The 26,533-nt window shown below is 53.3% G+C and overlaps 1 protein-coding gene and 1 long non-coding RNA gene across 4 annotated transcripts; both read right to left on the bottom strand.

The window, feature by feature from the left end:
• Window positions 1-6,377: 6,377 nt before the first annotated feature.
• tmem170b (transmembrane protein 170B) lies at window positions 6,378-19,597 on the bottom strand. 3 transcript variants are annotated; one of them, XM_086178135.1, is made up of 5 exons: window positions 19,015-19,597; window positions 18,653-18,864; window positions 13,985-18,550; window positions 10,903-11,073; window positions 6,378-9,480 (listed from the first exon to the last, which is right to left on the bottom strand). In XM_086178135.1, the coding sequence occupies exons 3-5, from the start codon at window positions 14,124-14,126 to the stop codon at window positions 9,350-9,352; spliced, it is 444 nt and encodes a 147-aa protein (XP_086034261.1). In that variant the 5' UTR covers window positions 14,127-18,550; window positions 18,653-18,864; window positions 19,015-19,597; the 3' UTR covers window positions 6,378-9,349. The 3 variants fall into 3 exon arrangements, with proteins under 3 accessions (XP_086034261.1, XP_086034259.1, XP_086034260.1); XM_086178133.1 differs by having other exon boundaries at window positions 13,985-18,864; XM_086178134.1 differs by having other exon boundaries at window positions 13,985-18,861.
• A 2,531-nt stretch (window positions 19,598-22,128) lies between these two features.
• Window positions 22,129-25,690, bottom strand: LOC147215973 (uncharacterized). Its single transcript, XR_015109160.1, has 5 exons — window positions 25,336-25,690; window positions 24,489-24,671; window positions 24,153-24,344; window positions 23,195-23,223; window positions 22,129-22,588 (listed from the first exon to the last, which is right to left on the bottom strand). It is a non-coding gene; the product is annotated as an uncharacterized LOC147215973 (long non-coding RNA).
• Window positions 25,691-26,533: the final 843 nt, after the last annotated feature.

The following is a 26,533-nucleotide window of genomic DNA, read 5'->3' as shown; positions in this document are numbered from 1 at the left end:
ATGCCTTGCATCGGTGTACCCAACAACAACAGGTGTGGTGGTGACCCTCTGCGGGGAACTGAAGTTGCCTGTCCAGGTCAACCTTCTTTTCCCACTCATGGGCGAGGAAAAGGGTGGAGGTGTTCCTTTTAGCTTTAGAAAGCAGCACAGCAGTGAAACGCCTGCACTGGAGGCGTTTCCTAAATGATTTAATCGAGCGGCGAAAAATATTGCATTGCTCTTCTTATTGAGCTGTAAGAAGCGCTTGACCTGGTAGACCTGGTAGACCTGGTAGACCTGGTAGACTTCAGCCTGCTGGTACAAGCCATACATCTGATGGGCTTATCTAAGCACACAGGTAGCTGGAACCTCGTCTTCCTTTCTGGACACTACCAAGGGGACCCGTTTAGTTTCAATCTATATAAACAATCTCTGTAATAACTTGCATGGTATCATTTTTATGCAGACGACACCGTTATTTATTGCCCTTCAGACTCACGCAATCCTGAGTTTTTAGGAGCTTCTTTTAACGTAACCCGGGCGTGTTAATCGGATCTTAAATTGGTTTTAAACTCCCCTCATAGAAAGCTGCTGTGGCAGAACATCACGAGTTCTGTAACGTCTGAACCCGGTATCGCTAACCAAGGAATGATCTCGCAAGTGAGGGTCCGCGCTATGCTAGCTGAGAGAAGCTAAATTAGCTTCCAGTAGGATTCACCCAAGTAGGTTAAGAATGAATGAATGAACGTTCACCTGAGTAGATGATGAGCCTCGATGACCGATGGAGGTACGCTCATGTGGAGCTCCTTCTCTCTGCTGCAGAGGGATCTGCTGAAGGCCCTCCAGAGAAGGACATCTTCTGGAGGTCTGTGTCAAGTCTCTCCTGCTCGGCTTTTCGTTGATGCTGCTGGAGTTTACAGGATGATGTCCTCCATCACTACCTCTCAGCAGGTCCGGCAGGAGAAGGAGAAGGTTCAGACGCCTCCAGATGTGGGGCAAAGGTTCAGGCCGGCAGGTTGTCCCGTGGAGATGAACGCTCTGAGGAACGCATCTGAGCAGCTTCCACAGAGCTTTGTTTACACCACGCTACGTGATGTTACATAACTCAGGCTGTTGCCTTGGTGATGCTCAGGCTCCGCCCCCCAGCTGGCGCACACACACACACACACACACACACACACACACACACACACACACACACACACACGCACACACACATGCACACACACACACGCACACACACATGCACACACACAGTGACTGTAACCCAGTCAGAGGATGCAGCTTTAGCGGAGGGTGGATGGAGACATCAGGGGTCAAAGGTCAAATAAAATGGTGAATGCTATGTGTGTGTGTGTGTGTGTGTGTGTGAGCTCCACCCTGATCCAGCCGTGGACGGAGGAGAAGTTCACGCCTCCTGCGGCAGCTCCGACAGCGTGTGGAGAAGTTCTCCCCGCTCCGTCCTGCAGAACCAGCCTGCAGGAAAATTACACCCCCCGTTTTTTCCACGGTTACCAAGTGACCTACATTCGGTGGACGGAGGTGTTTTCCAGCAGCTCCTCGACCGCAGGCGACGGGCCGGTCGCCATGGGAACCCGGGAACCCCGACCTCAGCCGGCAGGTCAGCTTGAGGAATTGAACCAAGTACTCGCAGTACTGCAGCGCTCAGAGTACTCTGTACTTGTACTCAGTGTACTCGGAGCAGAATACTGCATCTGACTGGTGCTGAGAAGGTTGGAGAAGAAGGACGGTCACAGAAGTCGATGGTGACCGTCTGGATATACTGTCTGCTCACACACTCACACACACACACACACACACACACACACACACACACACAAGTATGCACACACACACATACGCGCACGCATGCATGCACTCCTTCATGCATGCATGCACACACTCATAGTCACAGTTTGCAGGGGGTTATAGAAGGTAGCAGTGACATTCACACACACACACACACACACACACACACACACACACACACACACAAACACATTGAATGCAGTTAGCAGGGGGCTATGATAGTTAGCAGATAGAAAATGCATCTACACACAGTTAGCAGAGGGGCTACAGAAGCGAGTAGACACACACACACACACACACACACACACACACACGAACACATAAGCACGTATGCACACACACACGCGTGCATAAAAACACAAACAGGCACACAAGCATGCACTCCGTAATGCATGTATGCAGGCACACACACACACACACACACAGACACACACACACACACTCACAGTTAGCAGCAGTTATAGAAGCAGCAGACACACACACACACACTCATACACACATACAAGCACACAGTTAGCGGAGGGGCTATAGAAGCTAGCAGATACACTCACACGTATACACACACACACGCACGCATGCACACACACATACACACATACACACGCACGAGTTTGCGCACGTGCACACACACACACACACAAATGCACAGTTAGCAGCTGTTAAAGAAGCCAGCATATACTCTCACACACACGCATACACACATACAAACAGTTAGCAGAAGGGCTATAGATGCTAGCAGATACACTCACACATACACACACACATGCACACACACATGCACACACACACACACACGCACAAAGTTCGCAGGGCGGGCTATAGAACTTACCAGATACACACCAACTCACACAACCATGCATGTAGACACACACATGCATGCAGACACACATACACAGACATAAGCATACACTGCCTCACGCATCAATGCATGCACATACACACACACACACACAAACTGTTAGCAGAGGGGCTATAGAAGCTAGCATACACACACACACACACAAACTGTTAGCAGAGGGGCTATAGAAGCTAGCATACACACACACACACACATACACACAAACACACACACACACCGTGAGGCTCCATGTGATGAAACTCATGTGACCCACTGAAGGATGCAAGTTGCACAAGGAACATGCGCACATACACACACACTCACACACACACACACACACACACACACACACACACACACACACACACATCCAAGTGTGATCAGGGTGTATGGATAGGAGACTTCTCATAGCCCATTCATTTAGCTGATTGGCTCCGCCTTCCTGTCTGTAAGCCTTGCTGTGATTGGCTAATCCTGCTTCCTGTTTCGCACCTGGAGGTGAATGCTGAGAGCGGCAGGAGAAAAACAACTGCTTCTCTGGAGGAGAACCGAGAAGGTCCAAGAGGCGGGAAGAAGCACCTCCAGACATCTGAGATGTTCCGCGCTCCACCTGTGGTCGTTCCTCACCCGAGGTCTGAAGTTCTTGAGAACTTCCCTGGGGTCGATCCCCTCCGTCCATGAATCCACGTTCTCCGTGAGAAGGGAGGTGAGAACATGGTGCTTCAGCTTCTCTGGAGGACACACAGCTCTGTGGACAGAGCAGAGAACATCTCACCTTCAAGAAGCTGCGAGATTGAGACGACGATGTTCTTCAGAAGAGCTCCTCTGCCTCCTGAAGATGAAAGAGATGGCCTTCAGCTGGTGGAACCTGCCTAAATTATCTCCATGTTCTAGACTTCTCCATCTTCTCCCAGCTGGGTTCTCCAGGTTCTCCATGTTCCTCCCAGACATGATTGACAGCTGGCCTGTGGAGATTAGACCCCCATGGTGACCAAAACATCAGAACCACCTGCAGGTTCCACCTCATCTCACTCATGTTGGAGGACCACACGGCCCAGTGTGTGTGTGTGTGTGTGTGTGTGTGTGTGTGTGTGTGTGTGTGTGTGTGTGTGTGTCGTGAGGGGGGGGGGGTCGGTCCCACATTGATGAATTAAACATGGCTGCCTCGCACCTCCCACGCTCAGCCTTATGTAATGTCAGCCACGCGTGTCTGCGCGCCTGTGTGTGTGTGTGTGTGTGTGTGTGTGTGTGTGTGTGTGTGTGTGTGTGTGTGTGTGTGTGTGTATTTATATCCAGACTGGGATGCAGGAAGTGATGACTCACTTCTCTTTGCTCTTTATTTTTACCCCACAATATCCCCCCCCCCCATCTCCATCTCCACAGGAACATGAAGACCAACCAGATGAGGACCTTTGAAGACGAGATGTTTAGATGTTCTTTGTCCCGTCACGCTTCCGATCTCCAGCTCCGAGGCCTCTCCGACCAGCTCCCTGGAATCAGCCCCCGGGGCGTCTCGGGACAGACTCAGACTTGGAGCGTGAACCTTTCTGACCATCCTCTGGATGGTCATCTCCAGGACGTGATGCTCTGGCTTCACCTCAACGATGGTGGACGTCTTCAGTCTCGAGGAGGACAATCCTCCTTCTGGTGTGGATTTATCTCTCCTGATGCATGTTAGATACCTGGTGCTGCTCCACCATTGCCCCCCCTCCCATCTGCAGACCTTCATGGTGTCCATCTCCTCGGCTCCGAAGTTGCGTAAGAGCTTCCTGGAGTGGGCGTCTCCAGAAGAAGGGGGCGGAGCTTCTGCGGTCCATCCATTATTGATGAGCTCAATTGCCGCAGAAGTCGTCTGGATGGAGAACCAAATGCGTTACATAACGGAGAACACACACATGCACACACACACACACACACACACACACATACACAAGTTCTCCCATCAGATGTTCTCCCTATCTTCTGCAGAAGATGTCCTGCAGATTCTCCTGTGAGCATCAGGGCGGGCTGAGGCGAATCCTGGGCTTCATCTCAGCAGGGATGAAGCCCGGGAACCTGTGACTCGGGCAGGTGCTGCCCTCCAGTGGTCGTCACGGAGAACATCATGTGGAGCTTCTGAAGATCCAAAATGACATGGAACCTCCTGAGCAGCTCCCCCTCTCTGCAGCTTCACTTCTTGCTTCGCACTCAGGAGGACCTAGTTTCTGTTCCTCCTCAAAGTACCAGATACTTCCATTTTGAAGTATCTTCCCTGAAGTCATGGAGAAACATCTGGACAATTCCGGTGAACCGTGGGAGGAACCTGCAGAACCCTGAGGAACCCCACGCAGAAAACAATCCTTATCGGTGATCAGTCATGTGACCTGCTAAACCTGACCTTCTTCTCCAAATCCATTTGCACATTCAAACTACTGATGGAGGTCCAGGAGGAGACCCCATGAGAAGGTCCGTGAGGAGACCACACAAGCAGAAACGAGGACCAGACCCCAGGGTGAGGTCGGAGGAGACCCAGGAGGTCTAAGAGGAGATCCAGGAGGAGGTCCAGGAGCAGACCACAGGAGGAGACCATATCTGAGCCTCCAGACAGGTGGACCTCCAGCTGCTTCTTACTATACACACACACACACACACACACACACACACACACACACACACACACACACATCTCCACTCCTAAAGGCGAGGTCAGTAATGGGGGTCCGGGCCCAACTCCAGCCATTGTCGGGGGGTTCAAAGCAGGCCTGCACACACACACACACACACACACACACACACACACACACACACACACACACACACACATGTCTGCACCGGGGACACACTCTGGACGACTTCCTGTGGAGGAAACAATAAGACAATGGCTGCCCGCCGGCTCTCAGGAGCCAGACTGGAGATGTCCTGGTGCCACCCATGGATGGTCCTGGTCCTGACTGCTTCTGCTCCCAGGCGTGACCAGAACCAGAAGCTCTGGTACCACCGCCCAGGTGGAACCCAAAATGGGAGTGGTGTCTGCCGGCCCTGGAGGTCAGGGGTCAAAGGTCAGGGGTCTCTGCACCTCCTGCACATTAGCAGCAACACATTCCGCACTGTTATGAAGGAACCTGAGGAACCTTGAGGAGCAGGTGGTACCAGGAGGAGAACCAGATTTAACCCTGAGGAACCAGGAGAATCCAAGAGGAACCCAGGAAGAACCTGCCACCACGATTAGAACACAGTACAGAAAACAAGGTGATGAACTTCTGAGACCTTTGCACGTCGAAGCTCTGCCCCCGATCTCCTCCCCGACATTATCAACACATTCCCGACATCACACACACCCCGGGTTTAAATGACGAGAAGATAAAAATATGGTTCTGGAAAAAGAGTCTAAAATAAGAAGGTCGGAGGCCAAATCAGATAAAGAGGGCAGAAGCACAATGGCAGGGTTCTAGGAGGTCCTCCAGGAGTTAATAATACCAGTGAATGAAAAGGACTTCCTCTGACTGGAAGAGAAACGGCTTCTTTGCTAAAAAAAGGAGAAGCCGACACACAGGAAACCGAGCTTCTGCAGCCCAAGAACTTCGGTTCCACAGTTCCAAGTGTCCTCTGACCTCCAGTGAGGCCTTCTCAGACCTGTGAAGACCCTGTTTCTGGAAGAAGAAGCAGGATTATAGAGCCACCACGGAGATAGCCTACAGAAGGTGGGGAGCCCTTTGCAGTCACCAGGCGGGGAACCCGGAGGAACCCCAAACCTAACAGCTGGACGTTTCTGTAAAAGCTTTATTGACTTTGTCCAGGAGAAGATGTACACAAATAGGCAGCAGTTATAAATAGCAGCTGTCGGGCCGGTACAAAATTACAAAAGAACCTATGGTACACTATCTACAGGTTCCCTTTGGGTTTCTTCTCTGCATCATTGTCTCGGGCGGATTGTCCACGGACCCTCACATGTTCTCCAAGATGCACTGCAGCGGAACCTCAGTGGGAACCTGCGGGATGCCGGTGGACCGAAGGGAAACTCCAGTTTGTCAGGAGGGTCATCCAGTCGGCCATCTTGGCATTTTAAAGTCGAGGGACTGGCTGCACACACACACACACACACACACACACACACACACACACACACACACACACACACAGTGGTGTCATCCAGGCACCAAGATGGCGTCCTCATTCATTGATCGATGGGCTTGGTGGCACTGCGTGAGTACAAGTCCTGGTGGCTCAGCTTACAGTGCGTTCCACTGGCGGCCAGCTATGAGTTTCCATGGTGACGCATGCTCTTCCAGGTAGCTCAGGATGGAGCAGGAGTTAGCTTAAGTTAGCTCAATTCAAGTCCTCAGTATTATGGGCCGGGTATCTCCAACTCCCAGGAAAGGACAATGGATCCATGTCCTTTTCACATGCACGGCCCCAGACACTGCAATAGTAACACCTTACTATCAATCAACACATTAGCAGCCCCACCTCCACAGGTGTACCCCCACACACACTCTTGAGACCAGAGTCAGAAGTTCACTGCTGTGGCACAAGGTCACTTTTGGTCTCTGAAACTGAGCCCAACATTCAGAAAGGCAGGGAGTGGACAGTGTGTGGACAAGGAGTGGATGGTGGGTCGACAGTGAGTAGACAGGGAGTGGAATGTTGGTGTACAGTGGGTGGAAAGAAAGTGGACCGCAGGCGGACAATGGGTGGACAGCGAGTAGACCGTTGGTCTACAGCAGGTGAGTGGGAGTGGGTGACTGGGAGTGGACAGTGTGTGGACTGTGGGTGGACAGTGATTGGACAGGCAGAAGGCCGTTGAGTGACAGTGAGTGGACAGGGATTGGAATGTGAGTGGACTATGGGTGGACTATGAGTAGACTATGGACAGTGAGTGGACGGTGATGTAGGTTGACCGTGAGCGGACAGTAGACTATGACTGGACAGTGGGTGGACTTCAGGACAATAGACTGTGAGTGTACATTAGACAGGGAGTGGACATTGAGTAGGCAGTACGTGGTCAGTTGAAGGTGGGTGGACAATGGACTGTGAGCGGACAAGTGCTCGACAGTGTCGACAGTGGACTTTGGGTAAACAGTGGACAGGGAGTGGACAGTGTGTGGACAGTGGGTAGGCAGTGGGCATACAGTTGACAGACAGTGGACTGTGAGCGGACAGTAGGTGGACAGTGAATCTCATGTCGCCAGAGTCCACTGCTGCAGCAGCACCTAAAGGTCCAGTTGTCCACTCGGGCTCCTGCGCGTGGGATCTAGCACTCCTGCAGCTCTTCCTCTGCACAGCAGCGCCCTCTGGTGTCCGGGTCAGGTTCAGAAGGGGGCTTCTGTCAGCTGAGGACGTGGGTGACCTCCAGAGGGGCAGAACCTCTGAGCGCTCGTGGTCCACGGCTCTGGTTGGCACAGTGGGGTTCCAGGCAGTGATGTGGAGGAACCCACAGGCACCGAGAAGGCGAATAAAGCTAGTGTGAGAGAACCTTTGGCATCAGAACCCGGCTCCTGCCTGCATCTGGGCTCCAGAACATCACACTGGACAGAACCTCAGAGGAACCGTCCCGCATGGACGCGACCCGTCGCCACGGAAACAGGGTCCGGTCATTTGATTGACAGGTGTCAGAGGCGGGACAAGAAGCAGCTGATTGGAGTGTCCTCCTGCTGTCAGTATTGATCCTGGTCTGATCAGAACCATTATGGATGAAGTATTGATCCTGGTCTGATCAGACAGATAACTGATGGAGTATTGATCCCGGTCTGGAGCCTGGTGGTGTGTGTGGCTCCCTGCCAAAGGTGCAGATCCACCTATTTATTTACAGGTTCACTTTGTTCTCAGTCCATTTCAAGTATGTTTCTTTCAAAGCTGTGAATTTAAAAAAAAAAAAAGGCAATCGATCAGCTTTAAAAATCAAAATAAATCACCTGGGATACGATCAGAAGTGATTGGCAGCTGATCAATAAACAAAAGGTCAAAGAAAAGGCCGTTTCTTTTTAAATAAAGCATTTAAATAAAAGAGTCCCGTCCTCCTGCAGACCTTCTGAGCTCCTGCCTGGAACCCAGGTCCATCTGGGTTGTGGTCCCGGGTCCAGAACCCCCATGACTGCAGGACAGGGGGAGCTGAAGAATGGCTCCCCCGGATCCATCCGACCTCAGGACAGTTCGGTCTGGTTCTTCACGTTCCTGCTCCGGGTGAAGACTGAACACCGGACCTGTTCCACATCTGGCGGTGGAGATTGTGGTGGCTCCATCTGGCCTGTGCCAGAACCTTCAGGAGGGCAACAATTTGAGGCCGAGTCCACAGGATCCTCCAAGCAGCCTCTCCGGGAAGGAGGCCTCGAATGGATCGTGATGGCGACCAAAGAAACGTCCTGCCCGTTTGGTGCACCTCTGGAGAGGAAGTCCTCCAGGCAGAGAAGATCCCAGGTTCTGGCTTTGACTCTGGACCGGGTCAAACATTCTTGGAAGGGCGTGACCTCTCATCCGCCACCAAAGAAGAGGTACCGAAGCCACAGCTCAGGCGGAGAACCTCCCAGATCCAAGTGGCCTCAGAGAGCCGTCCTCACCGTCTTCATCACCACAGGTTGGAGGAGCACCAGGGGGCGTCCCGTCCAGATGCCGAAACTGGCTCCACCAGGAGGGGGCAGTAAGAGGTACCCGCTCCTTCTCCACGGCTCACTCCCAGAAGGTCCAGGGCGGTCCAGGCCTCCATCCTCCTCCATCACATGGTGGAGCAGCGTGGGCTCCTCGGGCATCTCACAGCGTGGCCAGGACGCGGGAAAAGGAGATGACGGCGGAGAGGGCGGTCTGGCCCACGCCGAACACCAGCGCCTCCAAGGGGGCCATGTCCTTCCCCGCCACCCGGTAGACTCCCGCCACCGCTGCGCCTGTCAGACAGGAAGCACAGCAGATCAACTCAGGGTGGAGCTACAAAAACTACGATGGCATAAAGGTAGCGTCACTCAAACTGAAGGACAGAAGAAATGCTTTTTCATTTTCCGCATGTGGTTTGTCTCATATCAAAAAGGAGTCACAAGACATCCAAACTACATTTTTCATTTTCATGTCCTGCCACAAAAAACACAGGATCAATATTTAATTTGGGTTGGCAATCCCAAGCGGCGCAGGACAGTGACATCACCCTCTTCTTCGTGGCTCGTTTGGAAACTAGAATACGGCACACGCTCGGTTGTTTACCTGCTAGCTGAGACTTATTAGCATAGCGCTCCCCAACGCTGTTATGCAACTCGCACAATAACGAAACCGACTTGAATCGCGGTTGAAGGATGAGTCGGACGTCGTGACAGACCTGAGCAGATTACGGAGCTTAGCTGAATGCTCTGCGCTAGCAGACACCGTCATCAACAACGTAGCCTGAGCTAGCTTCTTCTCAGGTCTTCAACATCTGGATGCGGGGGCGCCCGCAAGGAGACGCCCGGACATCGGCCTCCCTTTCCATGCCATCTAAACATGTTTGTTTCGTGGCCTCCAAGTGAAGGACGTAGCAGAGCTGGTCTGTCCTGAGAAGAGGCTAGCTGGGGCAACATGGTTGATAATGGTATATGCACTCTGGTGCGTATATGCACCTGCTAGCCGATCGCTGATAACTGTTAGCATGGCACTCCCTAACGATGTCACGCAAATCTTACAAGAAGAGAAAAGGCTAGCTAGGGCAATTCAGAAAATGTCAGCAATGCTATCTGGTTCTGTAATTCTAAGATTTCCATGATACTGTTATCAACCATGTTGCCCCAGCTAGCCTCCTCTCAGGTCCGACCAGCTCTGCTACGTCCATCATTTGGAGGCCAGGAAACAAACATGTTTAGATCTCATGGAAAGAAAGGCTGATGTCCGGGCATCTCTTTCCAGCCCATCAAGTTGTTGAAGGCCTGAGAAGAAGCGAGCTCAGGCTACGTTGTTGATGACGGTATCTGCTAGCGTAGAGCATTCAGCTAAGCTCTATAATCTGCTCAGGTCTGTCACGGCGTCCCATTCATCTTGCATCTGCAAATCAACGTGGTCCCAGCGTTAGGGAGCGCCATGCTAACAGGTATCAGTGATCGGCTAGCGAGTAAACAGCCAAGTATGGCATATTCTATCGTCCGAACATGGCGCCGAGAAGATCGACCAATAACATCGCTGTCTTGCGCCACTTGGAACTGAGAATCCAAATTGAATTTGATCCCTTCTTAGCGCGGCGGGACATGAAAATAAGAACGGAGCGTTCTTGTCGTTTCCTTTCGAATGGACTTTTCACATGTGCCATCTCAAGAAGGAAATGAAAATGCAGTTTGGAGGCGGGGTCTTACTGGTGACGACGCCTCCGGAGAGCGAGGCCAGGAAGCCCACGCTGACCAGCACCAGCGTGATGAGGCGCCCCCTCCGGTGACGCTGCAGCATGACGAACATGAGCAGCCCTGCGGCGCCGTGGACGAAGAGCGAGGAGAAGAGGCACCACAGGAACACCCAGTACCACATCTCTGCAAGGGACGGGACAGGAGAACCGTGAGGAGAACCGTGAGGAGAACCGTGAGGAGAACCGTGAGGAGAACCGTGAGGAGAACCGTGAGGAGAACCGTGAGGAGAACCGCTCCACGGCTGGAGGCCCGACGTCAGTTTCCATGTGTGTGTGATGATGCGTTCTACATGTGAAAAAAGCCAATACACCCTCTCATTCACACCGAGTCTTCTGTGAGAACCTAGTTGTCCGCCGGATGAGGACCGTGAAGATCCTTAGTTCTCCGTTCCCTTGGTAACCAGAAGTGCTGATATTAAAGTTGGTCCTTCGGTCGAGGATGTGGCGGGAATGGGGTCTGGACCCCCTTCTGAAGTGGCCTCCTACCACCTCCTCCATTGTGCAGGATCAGATCTGACAGCTTTCCTCTCCTCATGTCCACACCTTCACGCCCGCCTTCTCCAGGAACAGGAAACCAGCCTTGGGGTTCTTCAAGCGTTGTTTGGTTTCTTTGTGGACGTGAACGTCAACCAGCCTCCGAGCCGGTGATGAGACGGCGCCGGAACACAACGCCTCTTTGTCCCGCAAGGCGTCAACGGGCCGCCATCGCCAGGGGCAACGGATGGGGGTGGACGTCAGAGACGGGACGGAGAGAGGGAGATACAGCGCTGGAGACGGAAAGGTACTCCAGGGTACTTCAGGGTACCTCAGGGTACTCCAGGGTACCTCAGGGTACTCCAGGGTACTTCAGGGTACTTCAGGGTACTTCGGGGTACCTCAGGGTAATTCAGGGTACCTCAGGGTACTCCAGGGTACTCCAGGGTACCTCAGGGTACTTCAGGGTACCTCAGGGTACTCTAGGGTACTTCAGGGTACCTCAGGGTACCTCAGGGTACTCCAGGGTACTTCAGGGTGCCTCAGGGTACCTCAAGGTACTCCAGGATACTCCCTGTACTGCAGTAACTGAAGTTGTTACAGTGCAGTTGCTCAGTGGCGACGTGACAACCCAGAGGAAACACCAGAAGAGCCAACATATCTGCGTCCTGATTGGACCAGAGCACAGGGAGGGGGAAGGGGTGACCTTATCTGGTGTCCCGTCGAGGTCCATTTTCACCTGGTTGGTGAATTGAAGGGGGATCGGATTCAACCCCTCACTCTGTTAGCATGTTCCCAGTTAACCTGTTGTTAGCCTGTCTTCTGTTAGCCTGTCCTCTGTTAGCCTGGCCTCTTTAACCTGTCCCGTTAGCCTGTTGTCTGTTAGCCAGTGCTCTATTAGCCTCTTCTCTGTTAGCCTCCCCTTTTCTAGCCTGTTCTCACTTGTTATGTCATCGGTTAACTTGCTCTCAGTTATTCTGTTCTCTGTTAGCCTCAACTAGCAGAGCAATCCTCGTCCTAAACACTGAACAAAGAACTGAAGTAATAGCGGTGAAAAAACACCTGAAAATGTTGCAGAACTTTAAAAACTAGTCAAATTATTTAAGCATAAAGAGTCGTTTCTAAATAATCGGGGTAAATCCGCCAGAAAAAAATGAGAAAACAGCTGAAAATAAGGAAAGCCTGTCTTGTACAACTGTCCTGTTACCCTGTCCTGTGTAACCTGTCTTGCAAGCCTGTTCTTTCTTAGCTTAGCATCTGTAGCCTGTCGTCTTTTACTTGTCCCGTTAGCCTGTTGTCTGTTAGCGTGTCTTCTGTTTGCCTGTTATTATTGCTTCTACTTTTTCGGTCTTTATTCTTTCCTGGTCAGTCTTGTGTTCACATGTCCACTGTTAGCCTGTCGTCTTTAACCTGTTCTATGTTAGCCTGTCCTCTGCTAGCCTGTCCTCTTTAACCCATCCTGATAGCCGGTCAACTGTTACCCAGTCCACTGTTAGCCTGTCCACTGCTAGCCTGTCCTCTTTAACCCATCCTGATAGCCGGTCAACTGTTACCCAGTCCACTGTTAGCCTGTCCACTGTTAGCCTGTCCTCTTTAACCTGTCCCGCTACTCTGTCCCCTTTTAGCCTGTCCACTGTTAGCCTCTCCCCTGTTAGCCTGTCTTCTGTTAGCCTGTCCTCTTTAACCCGTCCTGTTAGCCTGTCCACTGTTAGCCTGTCCTCGGTTAGCCTGCCCTCTTTAACCTGTCCTGTTAGCCTGTCCCCTGCTAGCCTGTCCTCTTTAACCCGTCCTGTTAGCCTGTCCACTGTTAGCCTGTCCTCTTTAACCCGTCCTGTTAGCCTGTCCAAAGTTAGCCTGTCCTCGGTTAGCCTGCCCTCTTTAATCTGTCCTGTTAGCCTGTCCCCTGCTAGCCTGTCTTCTGCTAGCCTGTCCCCTGCTAGCCTGTCTTCTGCTAGCCTGTCCTCTTTAACCTGTCCTGTTAGCCTGTCCCCTGTTTAGCCTGTCTACTGTTAGCCTGTCCACTGTTAGCCTGTCCCCTGTTAGCCTGTCCCCTGTTAGCCTTTCTGCCTATCCTGCTGTCTCCTAGCGGTCCTTCCCGTCCACCAGCGAGCTGCAGAAGGTGTGAGGGCCAAGAGGATCTAGGAGGTAGCTAGGAGAGCTCTGGAGGACGAATCCCAGCCCTCCCCACTTCCTCCTCGCCGTCTCCACGCTCAGCTTCCTGCTGACTCAGCGCCGCCCTCCGCACAGGAAGTCGCCTCGCGAAAGCACCAACGCCGCTCTTGCGAACACATCGCCGACAACCGGTGGCCTCTCAAGGGCGAGAGCCTGGAGCAGATGGCGTCCAATGTGGAGAAGGAGAAGATAAAGAGCTGAGGCGGCGTTCCTCTTCTCACTTCCCCTTTTCTCGCCACCGTAACACGGCGCTCCACTTTCCACCGAGGAGCAGGTGTCAGAGGAATGATGGGCGGGAGGGGGGTCCACGTCCACGTCCACGTCCACGTCCCCGCCGCTTGAAGGTGTGAAGGAGCCCCCGGTAGAACCCCCGCCCCCCCGGGCCGTACCTGTGAAGTGCTGCAGCGCCGCTCCCTGCACCCAGAGGCTCAGCACCTGCTGCACCGACAGGTTGACGGTAAAATCCCCGCCGGCGGACATGGCGGCGCCCCGCTTTGCAGAATGGCTGGACTTGGCTTTGGACGACGGCATGGGGGAGGCGGGAGGGGCGGCGGTCCGGTCCGGTCCGGTCCGGTCCGGTCCCCTCCCCGTCCCCCCGTAGCTCCTCACCCCGGCTCGCCTCTACCTCCGCTCCGGCTCCGCGGCGGGAAGGCGAGGCCCGCGGGATGCTCGGTGTGTCCGCGGCGGCGTCCCGGCGGAGGCCATGGCGGGATGGCGGCGGGCGGTGACGGTGACGGTGACGGTCGGTCGGTTGGTCGGTCGGTCGGTCGTTCGTCCTCCGCGGAGCCCTTAAAGGGGCAGCGCCTCCTCCGCGGCCGGAGAACAAAAGAAGAACCGGGGCGGAGACGCGGAGACGCGGCTTCGTTTCCGGCGCCGGGAGCGGAAGTGGTTATCGGACGGTTCCGGCCGTTTGGAGCGGCGGCGCCCAAACAACGCGGTTGCTAGGCGACGCGCGAGCCGTTCCGAGGCGTCGAGCGTGACTCGGCCAATGGGCGCGCGAGCCCGTCACGCACGCTCACGCGTTTTTTTTTTTTTTTTTTTTTTTTATGGGTGTGAACTCGTGCCAGTGACGTAGCGCCGCGGCGTTGCCCCTGACAACGGGCGGATGCTGGAGCGCTCTCCTGTCACGTGACACCCCCCCCCCCCCAATCGCTTATTGATCAGGTATTGATGAACGTGCGCGTGCGAGGAGACCATGTGGAACATCTGCCTCTCAGGCTTTGCATCTCAGCATCTTCTTCCATCCTTTCAACCAACTCGAGCAGGTGAAGCGACAGGAGGACCTCGTCTGTCCCTCATGTCCTGCAGGTCTTCCAGGTCCTCTAGGTCTTCTAGGTCCTCTAGGTCCTGCAGGTCCTCCAAGTCCTCCAGGTCGTCCCAACCCCCCTGCAGATGGCGAGCTGCCTGTTCTGCTCTTGTGGCCTCTGCTTGATGTTAAACGTTGCGTCTGAAGTTCTGCCTCCATCCTGAAGGCCCAGTGTGGAGGACCCTCTCCCTCCCTGAAGGACGGAGCGGTCGACCATCTGGCGGAGGAGGAGGAGGCCGACCAGATGGTCGGTGGGGTCTTCTGATGTCCAAACACGGTCCAAAGACCATGTGATTGACAGGCAACCGGGTTAACGGTAGGTTCGGTGGATTCGGGTTCTTCTGCTGTCGTTCTTAGCGGACCAGAACCATCTGAAGACCTTGTGATTCGACCCACCACAGATGTTTAGTTTTCGACCGCGAATGAATGAATGTATGACGGAGGCGGAGCTTGCGGGCCGACACAGGAGCGGTCGGAGCTCCAGGATGGAGTCCTCCCTGGGAACATCTCCGGACAAAGGGCTTCCTGGCCCAGCCAGACACCGGCTTCCTTTTGTCTCCCCTGGGATGACGGCCTTGTTTGCAGAAGGTGGATCTTCTCGGCGGGCGCAGGTGGCCTTCGAAGGCCGAGCCCAAACCCTAACCCGCATGAAGCCGCTGCTGAAAGACCAGACCAGATGAAGGGATAACTACCGATCCCTGACGGAGAGCAGACGCCTCCCTTCTTTTATGATCACCGGTGTTTCATGTCCCAGCCGAGGAACGTCCTGCCTCGGTGGAAGGGCTGGAGGTCCTCCGGAGGGCCAGCAGGGGGAGCCTTCCCCCCACGCTACGCTCCTCAACTCAGGCATCTACAAGACTAAGCCACAGAATCAACTCCTCTTCTTGTTGAACCCTGACACCCCTGGACCCGACCACGAGTCCTCCAGCATGGGGGGGGTGGTCTTCTCACCCATCACGGCTTCTGAAGAACAAGGCGTGATCCACAAGTCTGGGTACATTCCAGGAAGGCCTTGACAAATGTTGTTTTGCCTCCAACGGGGGATTTTGAAGGGCAACCTGAGACGCCGGCGTATCCCGGGCGGATCGGCGCTGGCATTGTGGTCGCCCGCGGAGGCGTCCCGGGGTCGAGTCCGGACCTGCAGCGTTCTGGACCTTTTCTTCTCCGTTTTGATCCCGTGTGTGCGAGCTTATTGTTTCCACCCTGGCGTAACCGAATCTGCAAGGTGAGCCGTCTCGCCCTTGAACCCTTTCATCCCCGGCAGTGGTTTCTGGGCAGGCCTTTCTTTCACCAGGTTCTTCATCTCTTGTTTGCCCCCCTCCTTCGCCCCTTCGACCCCCAAGGCGGACGGCCTTGGTTTAGATGAGTCACCGACGAGCTCCCCTCTTGCAGTCAACGTCTCGTCACGGTGAGAAACGTAACCCGAGCCGGCCGGCCGAGATGACTCCGGGTCCTGCCGCACTCCGTCTTCAGCGGGGAACCGAAGAGGATTCGTCAGGTTGAGATAAGGTCGATGAAGATAGCAGGTGAAAGACACTCGGCAGAACCAAGAACAACCTGTGGGGAGTTCTAGCTTCATCTCTGAGGTTTTCCTCATAATTTATTGGAGAACATCACTGACTTGCCTTTCAAAGCCCTTTTTTAGGCTACTGCCCCTGGGCTGTTCCCTCCTGGGTTGCTCCTTCCTGGGCTAATCCATCAAGTTTGCACCCTCATGGTCTGGTCCACCAAGGGTGTGGTCCCTCCTGGGGTAATCTGCCCAAGTTCCTCCCACAGTAGGTCAGTAGTCCTGGGTTGCTCACTCCCAGATTAGTCCCTCCTGGATTGCTTCTTTGAGGGCTAGTTCACCTCGTTTCCTTCCTCCTAGGCTAGTCTTCCTGGGTTGCCCCTTCTTGGCCGGTCCTCCAGAGTTGCTCCTTCCTGGACCAGTCCACCCAATTTGCTCCCTCTTGGGTTGATCTCTCCTTAGCCGGTCCCCCTGGGTTGCTCCACTTTGTTTACTTCCTCCTGGACTAGTCCCCCTGGGTTGCTCCACCTTCTTTACTTCCTCCTGGACTAGTCCCCCTTGGTTGCTCCACTTTGTTTACTTCCTCCTGGACTAGTCCCCCTTGGTTGCTCCACTTTGTTTACTTCCTCCTGGACTAGTCCCCCTGGGTTGCTCCACCTTGTTTACTTCCTCCTGGACTAGTCCCCCTTGGTTGCTTCACCTTGTTTACTTCCTCCTGGACTAGTCCCCCTTGGTTGCTCCACTTTGTTTACTTCCTCCTGGACTAGTCCCCCTGGGTTGCTCCACCTTGTTTACTTCCTCCTGGACTAGTCCCCCTGGGTTGCTCCACCTTGTTTACTTCCTCCTGGACTAGACCCCCTGGGTTGCTCCACCTTGTTTACTTCCTCCTGGACTAGTCCCCCTGGGTTGCTCCTTCGTGGGCTGGTCCTTCTGGGTTGCCTAGCTGGTGGCCTCCGGCGAGAGCAGTCTTGTAGCAGAGCCCAAGCGTACTTTTTCTCGGCCCGATCCCATAGCTTGCTCCGGGGCACCTGCAGATTCTCCGGCCTTAAACTCACGACACGAAATGATGTTGGACATCAAATACAAATTGATCATCTCCTGATCTCCATGTTAATCACCATCTAATTATTGATCAGAACACAAATCGCTTTTCTATTCGCCCATTTTATCCCATCCCCCTCCTTCCTCTGGAGGGATGTAGGTGCACAGATGGTCATCAAGAGGTTCACAACAGTCAGCTTGAGTAGACTCGTAGAGAAATACCTTCATGACTCCAGGCTGGGAAGTTATTGAGTAGAACTGAGTCAAAGATCACCGAAGTGTTGAATGGAAGTCACCGAAGGTACCGGTTACCTCCATTAAACCCAACGGTGGCCAAACATGAGCTTAGAATCCCACTGTAAGTCAACATATCCCCAGATGTTTGCTGATCCTGCTGGCTTTCCTGAGGAGCCCCAGCAGGGACTTTCCTACAGAAGGTGCTGGAACTCCTGGGAACTGAAGGGGGGTTTTGATCTGGCTTCTGTCAGACAACTTCTCCACCCAGCACCACCGACACTTGACCACAAGCAGCAAACACCTGCATCTCCACCTTCATCACCCCGTTCCCTTTAATGCTTGGGATTTGGGAGAAGACAAAATACCGACAGCTGTGTATTAAAGGGGGAAACGGCTCTTTGAAGGGTTACATCAGAGAAGAAGAAGTGTTGAGTGACCTCTCCGCCCCCGACTCGCTGGTGGGAAACCCTGAGCCAGAGCCAAAGCGCTCGGGGCGACGGAATTCCAACGCAAGGCAACCAAACCTTGGCCCGGGGCCTGCAGCGTTCAGGGGCTGAGTCACTGCGAGGACGAGCCGCTTCACGCCCGATTTCAAAACAACCGCTCGATTATTGCCGTTTAATCTGTGACGGCTTCTCCCTCTGATTGATGGTCGGTGCCGAGGAACAACAGAGGCTCTCTGTTGGTGGAGGGGATGGAGAGAAGAGCTTCACCTGGAAGATGAACGCCTGTGTCGGAATCAACCAAAGGGTTGGGTTCGTACCCTCACCTCTTTGTACCCCGAGTTTTCACCCCTGAGGCCGGGAGAAGGTGCTGTGTCACACCTAAGATGCCTTGGAGGTCCTTCTGGACGTGGACTTCTACCTGAAAACAAGTCAGGACCGGTATGACTTTCTTCTTCTTCTCCCTTGGGGCGCTCAGGTCAGGGTTCTCCAGAACATCTCAGATGCACTCCATCCTCCTCACCAGCCTTCTGGAACTGATCTGTCCAGATATCTGGAGATAGATGTCCACTAGAGGTTCCAAACTCTGCCTCCCAGATCCTCCGGCTCTGACCTGGAATTCTCCCGCGAACGGCCGAGACCAGGAGGCCTGGCGAGGTTCTCGTTGGAGCTCGGCGTTGAAGATGCGGCCCTCCGGCGTGGAGGGCGGAGCTTCTATCGGCCGGCTTCATCCTGCTGGAACACAAAGCTGGATGGAGATGACAGTTGCAGCTGCGCAACCGAGCAGGGTTCCACGTCGGTGTGTGTTCCTGCCCAGATCTGAAAGTTCGCTTACAGAGCGTCAACCCCCCCCTGGAGGCCCGTATCTAATCCAGGGTTACTAACCGGTCTGGAGCAGAAGAGCGGCGAGGAAAGGAAAACAGATTCCAGCGGTATGCGGCTGATGAAGACCAGCTTAGCACCAAACTTTCCAGGATCGCAAATGTTCCCCGGCACGTTTTTGAGTCGGGATTCCTTCCAGCGGCCGAGGCCTTCGGGTCCCGGCGGATGTTTCCATCGCCGTTCTCCTCCTGGTCCACGGAAGCGGCCCGTCCGTCCGAGACGACGGCAGACGTCCCATCAGATAAAACCCCTCGTGATCCAGAGGAGACCTCAGGTTGGAGATCAGCGTCTGAAGCACCACCTCAGCATGGGTGGGTCTTCAGACGGGCAAACCTACGGGTCCCACAGCCGACGAGATGGACCTCCAGGTGGAGATCAGATCTGGAGCGCTTTAACCTGGACGGCGTTCACCTTGAAGGACTGTGGGAGGAAGACGGAGAACATGGAGAACGTGGAGTCCCAACAGAGAACTTGAACCATCTCGTCAGGTGACGGCTCAGACCGTCACGGACTGATGATGCAAGTTTTGAACACAATACAATCGTTCCTGTTCCAGCAAGGCTGTTTCAGGGTGTGTGTGTGTGTGTGTGTGTGTGTGTGTGTCCGGTTTAATCCACAACACGGTCCAAATATTTACTCGTAGCAGCACAGTAGGTTTCCTCTGGGGTGAGTCAGAGTTCGGGCCGGCAGCGATGGGCCTTCACGGGTCTGGAGCGGTGATGTCACCAGCTCCACTCCTCGGTCACTCCTTCTGGAACCTTCTCCCAGTGATCACGCCCGTTCTGTTGGAACCCACCAGGTTCTCCCATCATTCTTTCCCCAGCTGAGATCTACTGGGTGTGAGTCTGGGGTGTCTTTTCCCTGACATGTTGTCAGAATGAATTGACTAGCAGACCTCCTGGATCTTCTGAGGTCTTCGGTGCGTCACAGCGTCACTCAGCAGAACGTTTTCATCATTTTAGCCAAACAAAACAACTCGTCTACGTGCTGTAACACTTTCAGGAGCACAACAACAAGCAGTTGGTCACCATCTTTGGGCTGAGACTGAACTGAAAGTCGCCAAAGCTAGCATACTTAGCATAGCTGCTAGAGATCTGCTGCTATACCGCTGCTGTAGCTGTGCTACCAGCAAACAGAAGCTCGCTTTCCGCTGCTACAGACATGCTGCTAGCATACAGCTGCTATTGATCTGCTGCTAGCATACCGCTGCTATAGATGTGCAGCTTGTGATCCGCTGCTAGCATACAGCTACTATCATACTGCTGCTATTGATCTGCTGCTAGCATAGCGGTGCCATAGATCTTTGACTCATAGTCGTTACATTCTGGTACAGACATGTTGCTAGCATACAGCTGCTATAGATCTGCTGCTAACATACCGCTGCTATAGATGTGCAGCTTGTGATCCACTGCTAGCATACAGCTGCTATCATACTGCTGCTATTGATCTGCTGCTAGCATACAGCTGCTATAGATCTGCTGCTAACATCCCACTGCTATAGATGTGCAGCTTGTGATCCGCTGCTAGCATACAGCTGATAGATCTGCTAACATGAAGCTGTTATAGATCTGCTGCTAGCATACAGCTGATAGATCTGCTAACATGAAGCTGTTATAGATCTGCTGCTAGCATACAGCTGCTATCATACTGCTGCTATAAATCCTCTGCTAGCATGCTGCTACTACAGGGCTGCTGCTAACATAATTCTATACTAGATCTGCTGCTAGCATCCAGCTGCTAGCATGTCACTGCTGTAGCTCTGCTGCCGTCACAATGAACCGAAACCATAATTTCTTTTCCTGGAAACAGGCGTGTCACTCGCCTTCGGCTACAGCAGATTGTAATCTGAGTAACCCGCATCTCCTCGGGATTTTTTCATGTTTTTGCACAATTTCCCTGGAATGAATGGACACTCTGGTGAGTCAGGTGTCTGGTTCCAGGATCCGGTGGCAGAACTTCCCCTCCAGGTCGGGACGCCGCTTTAGACGCCGTTGAACTCGATCCGCGGGCGGCCGGCGGTTGTTGTTTGCGCGGCGGTGACGTCACGGTGCCAGATTACGGGCCGTCGCCGTGTCGAGGCAGGACCTTCAGACGAGATCACCGTGATCCTCCTCTCGGGAGTTTTGAACCGGCAACTCCAGAGGTCATGTGACCAGAACTCGCCGGCGTGCACGGAGACAACCTGGCGTGCAGAAACAGACAGTTTCTTATTCCCTGGAGGAACACAGACCGAGCCTTTGTTTCTGTGAATCATGGTTGTATTCTCTTCCCCTGTGTGTGTGTGTGTGTGTGTGTGTGTGTGTGTGTGTGTGTGTGTGTGTGTGTGAGGAGTTTAATGTGCTGTGACCAGCACGGGCTGCAGCTGACGGAGATCAGCTGAATGGATAAACGTGGAATGAAAACAGCACACACACACACACACACACACACACACACACACACACACACACACACACAGCCAGTGTTTGTTCATGCCCGTCTCTGCTCCTGATCAGATCCAGCGGTGAGGACAGATGAGAGAAGGTGAACATGGAGCGAGCCGACAGAGGGAACCGAGGCCGCCGCCGGTTCAGAACCCCGGAGCTTCTGATTGGACGGTGAGGGCGTCGCCCGCATGCCGAGCGCACGTTCCTTCAAGGTGGAGAACCTGGTGAAGAACCTGTTCCACCATCAGGAGATCAGGTTCCAGGGTTCTAAGCCCCGTCTGGAGAACACTGACACTGGAGTCATCTCTCATCTGCAAGAACCTTCTCCTCTGAAACAGAACCTTCTCACTGGGCCCTCATTCGTGTGTGTGTGTGTGTGTGGGGGGGGGGGGGGGGGGGTATTAACATGCCCTGTCAGGTGAAGGGCAGGAGCACAACTCAGGCTTTGTTATGTTTATGTGTGTCACAGACACACACACACACACACACACACACACACACACACCTCTGACTCAGGGCTCCAGAATCCGTCTCTGAGCTCAAGAGGAAGGCATGCAGACTCCATGCCGGGGTCGTCAAACTTAGAAGACCATGTGGATGGAGGAGTGACACACACCGGTGCTGTGTGTGTGTGTGTGTGTGTGTGTGTGTGTGTGTGTGTGTGTGTCCTGGATGATCTACCTCCTGCTGCAACACTCAGGTCATGGAGAACACAGAGAGAACCCAGGAAGGAGAACATTGAGGCTCCAGAGGTCCAGCCTGGACCAGGAGCAGAAGCTCCGTCTCCTCCTGCTTGGACCTCTTACCTCCTTCACCTCCTGCTTCCTGCTCCTCAGAGCTCCTGGACTTGGCTTCTGATCTGGAAGCTCCTCTGAATCATCTGGAATGTTCCAGCTTTGATCCGCAGGTCTTCTATCTGCTCCGGGGAACAGCAGAACGTGGGGTTTTCTCAGAAGACTCTGGTCCAAACGTTCCTCTCATACCGGCACCTGCGGAGGAGAACCTGGACCTCGTTTGATCGACATTCCAATACCGGGTTCCGTGTTGACTCCGCCCCCAGCCAGAGAGGCTCCGCCCCCTCCGCTTCCGCACCTCAAGCCGCAGGTCTTTCAGGAGATCTGAAGCAACCTGGACCGACAGACGTCCAAAACCTGGGAGCAGACCAGGATGGAGATGTTAGGAGATGCAGGTGTCTGTCGCTGGACCTGGAGCTCCAGAGCACACGCTGTTCCTGGAAGCCGTGGTGGGTGGAGGTTCTCCAGATGTTCATGTCTGAGCACGTTATTGAAACCAGACACAATTATCTGGTCATTTCAGACGGCAGGTGACGTGGGTCCAGGGCGCCGCTCGATACACACACACACACACACACACACACACACACACACACACACACACACACACACACTCACACACACACACACACACACACACACACAACACTGATCTCATTTTTCAATTAGAGCCTGTCATTGGTTCCTGTTTGAATCTATTAGCGGCCATTTTCCTGTGTGTATGTGTGTGTGTGTGTGTGTGTGTGTGTGTGTGTGTGTGTGTGTGTGTTAGAAGAAGCATCTAAAGTTGTCGCCGCAGCTCCTGGGGCTCCGAGGAGAGATCCCGGCCTTCTGCCTCGATCATTTGGGTTAGAAGGATAAATAATTATTAATCAGTGGTAATCAATTGGTAATAATTGATAAGCTAACATCTCACTTCCTTCACACACACACACACACACACACACACACACACACACACACCCTTTCTGTCCCTCAGCATCTGAAGCACCCTGGAAAACAGAAACGTGCCTCCAGGCCGATGAAGATAATGTGTTTGTGTTTTCACGGCTCGGCGGCTTCGAAAAATAGTCCCGTGATTCAAAGTTCAAAAGAAATCTGACGCAATCGGAAAACATCACGAAATATCAAAATAAACTGACGAAACACGCAACAGCGTAATGACACACATATGACAGAGTGTGTATGTGTGTGTGTGTGTGTGTGTGTGTGTGTGTGTGTGTGTGTGTGAGAATCTTTCCCTCCATGGAACCATCCTATAATTTTCACCCTGTCTTTGGCTTCCAGGTTTCCTTTCAGACAAAGCTAATAGTTAGCGTTAGCATTAGCCTAGCTCCTGGCTCTGCTGCATGATGCATCGCTCTCCTTCGTATCCTGCCATGCTAGCGGCCTCCTATCTTCTTCCTATCTTCTCCCTATCTTCTCTCCAATCTTCCTATCTTCTCCCGAGTCTCCCGAGTCTCTCTCATTGGTCAGCTTCCCTGGAGGGGGCGCCTAATGGTTAGCGTTAGCGTTAGCCTACCTCCTGGCTCTGTTGCATGGTGCATTGCTCTCCTTCGCATCCTGCCATGCTAGCAACCTCCTATCTTCTCCCGAGTCTCCTGGCTCTCTCATTGGTCAGCTCCCCTGGGGGGGCGTGGCTTGATCGCTATGAAAATGTAAGCTAATATTGAATCATGTCAGCTATTAGGCGCTAATGATCTCATGCTAATAATACCAATTGCGCTAACAACTACATGCTAATAGTCAAAGTCAAAGTCAGAAACTGATAATAAAGCTGACTTTGACTTTGACTATTAGCATGTAGCTCGCTAGTTCGCTCCTGCATTCACACGCCATTTGTCCCGCAGCCTAAACGGAAGTTTACATGAAACCTGTCTTGAGTTCTCCGGCTCTTTTTAAACATGAACTTTGGTCCCACCTGAAAGACGTGCAAGTTGTGGCTTCACGTCTCGGACGCGCATCTGCTCAGATGGTGACGCGCCGTCAGTTGGTTTAACTTCGCCGTCTTCAAACGCTCACACACTCCTTCCAGAAACTCCACCACCGGTGGAGATGCAGGTCCTTCATGCGGTGCAGAATGACGGTCCAGTTCTGCCAGTAGATCCAGGAGCTGTTCCAAATGCAAAGCCCGTAACTCCGAAAGCGGATCTATTGTCCAAACTATGCGGTGCTAAGTCGCTTCATCTGGACGCCTCAGGAGGTCCAAGACATTCCAAGGAAGTAGGAAATGAAGTAAATTAAACCCTGGATTTACCTTCTAAACCTTAATCGATCGATCCATTCATCGATTGGAGAAGCGTTCGCCTGCTGCGTCTCTGATCTATCTGATCTATCATCTGATCACAGCTCTTTGTCCTGATTGGCTGAGATGAAACACCTGGACGGATGGACGGATGGATGGATGGATGGATGGACGGATGGATGGACCAAAGAAGGACTGAAAACATAAATACAGTGGAGAGCTTCACGGTTCCATATCTACAGGTTCCTCACTGGGACAGAAACCCACTCAGAACCAGAACCAGAACCAGAACCAGGTGTCCTGGGGTGGTGGAGGTGGTGAAGATGGTGGAGATGGCAGTGGAGGTCCTGCTTTTCTTTCTCCACTGGAGGGACAGAAGCTCTGGCACCTCCTGGCCTCCCCGAAGCCGTGACCATCTGTTCTTCAGAGAAGATAAACGACTTTCACCGGTCACAGCTGGTTGAACCATCAGAGTCGCAGGAGAACAACCCCTGCTCTTCACACCGATCTCCACCGTGAACCTCCAGGGAGGAATGTGAGGATGCTGGTGGTCTCCAAGATCCTGCAGACCACAGCGTGACAATAAGGTCCACCACCCACCTCCATCTGGGTTCTCATGGAGGTCCTCATGGAGGTTCTCTGTGCAGAACTCCAGCCTATAAATCTGATGGACTGAGTGACCATCTACCACCAGTGTGTGTGTGGTGTGTGTGTGGTGTGTGTGTGTGTGTGTGTGTGTGTGTGTGGGGGGGGGGGTGATGATGGGTTAAACTCCTGGTAAGCTCATTATCACCCAACTTCTCGGAGGACCTCCACCACCTCCAACCTCTCCCAGGGGGGTCTCTGAACTCTCGGTCACCTTCTTTGAGACATCGTTGGTCCCACCTCCTCCAGACGTGATGGTCGGATCTTCTCCCGGTCCAGGTACTGGTCCAGGGTCTTCACTCTGGGCTCCGAAGGGGCAATTAATCCCCTGGAGTCGTCTGAGAAGGTGAGGCTGCGTCTCCTCCGAGGAGGCGAGATGGTCTCGAGCCGCACCTCCTCCTTCTCCAGAGGATCGAGGACGGAGAACTTCTGCTCCTGGAATAACGCACTACCTCATCTCCCGCAGCTGTTCAAACAGGAACATCTCAGACGTGTTGCAAGCTCCACATGTGTCGGCTCGTCCCGACATTAAACCTCCGTTTCTTCTCCGTCACTCTGTGGAGGCACGAAGCTGTGGACGGACATCACCACCTCCTCGCAGAGCAAACATCTCGTCTGAGAAGGAAAGCACATTATAGCTTCAAACCAAACATCCAGAAGCCTCAAACAGCAGGGCGTTGCGCCATGATTCCAACGACACCACACACACACACACACACATACACACACACACACACACACACACACACACACACACACACAGTGCCGGGCGTGCAGCCAAGCTGTGGGTTCTTGCTGCGCGTCAGAAGCTCCAGCAAGGAACCCGAAGGTTCTCCGTTCTCCAGGGACGCAGAGCATCGGATTGGGTTTCCAGAAGGTGCTCGCTGCGACGTGGCGCGGGAGGCGGGAAAGGTTGTCAGTTGAAATCCCATTTGGGGAGCACGCCGCCATAGGCTCCGCCCCCTCGGGGCTGAAGGAATTAATTCTCTGATTGATTGGCGAGTGCCCGGGTTAAGCCCCGCCTCCAGGCCCAATGTTGGCTAGGATTGGCTGCAAGCACACATGACCCTGCAGGGAAGTGGATAACGAATGGATGAATGGATGAAGACAACATAGCAAAACGTATTAATACACTGGGGGTCACATGACATCCAATGTCATGTGATGCTAGCTATCATGCTATCATGTAAAATTCGTGTCATGTGACAATGTCATGCGATTCTAGTTGTCGCATGATGCTGGGTGTCATGTGACGCCAATATGACATTTGACCTTGGGTATCACATGACATCCAATGTCATGTGATACTAGGTGTCACGTGATGCTAGGTGTCATGTGATGCCGGTATGCCATGTCACCTTGGGTGTCACGTGACGCTACTAGGTGTCACATGACATCCAATGTCATGTGAT

This window comes from Fistularia commersonii, chromosome 30, assembly GCF_037954325.1.
Source record: "Fistularia commersonii isolate RoL2024-O1a breed Wild chromosome 30, RoL_Fcom_v1.0, whole genome shotgun sequence".
In the NCBI taxonomy this organism is placed as follows: domain Eukaryota; kingdom Metazoa; phylum Chordata; class Actinopteri; order Syngnathiformes; family Fistulariidae; genus Fistularia; species Fistularia commersonii.
The sequence above is the reverse complement of the archived record's forward strand: the minus strand, read 5'-3'. Positions and strand labels throughout refer to the sequence as shown.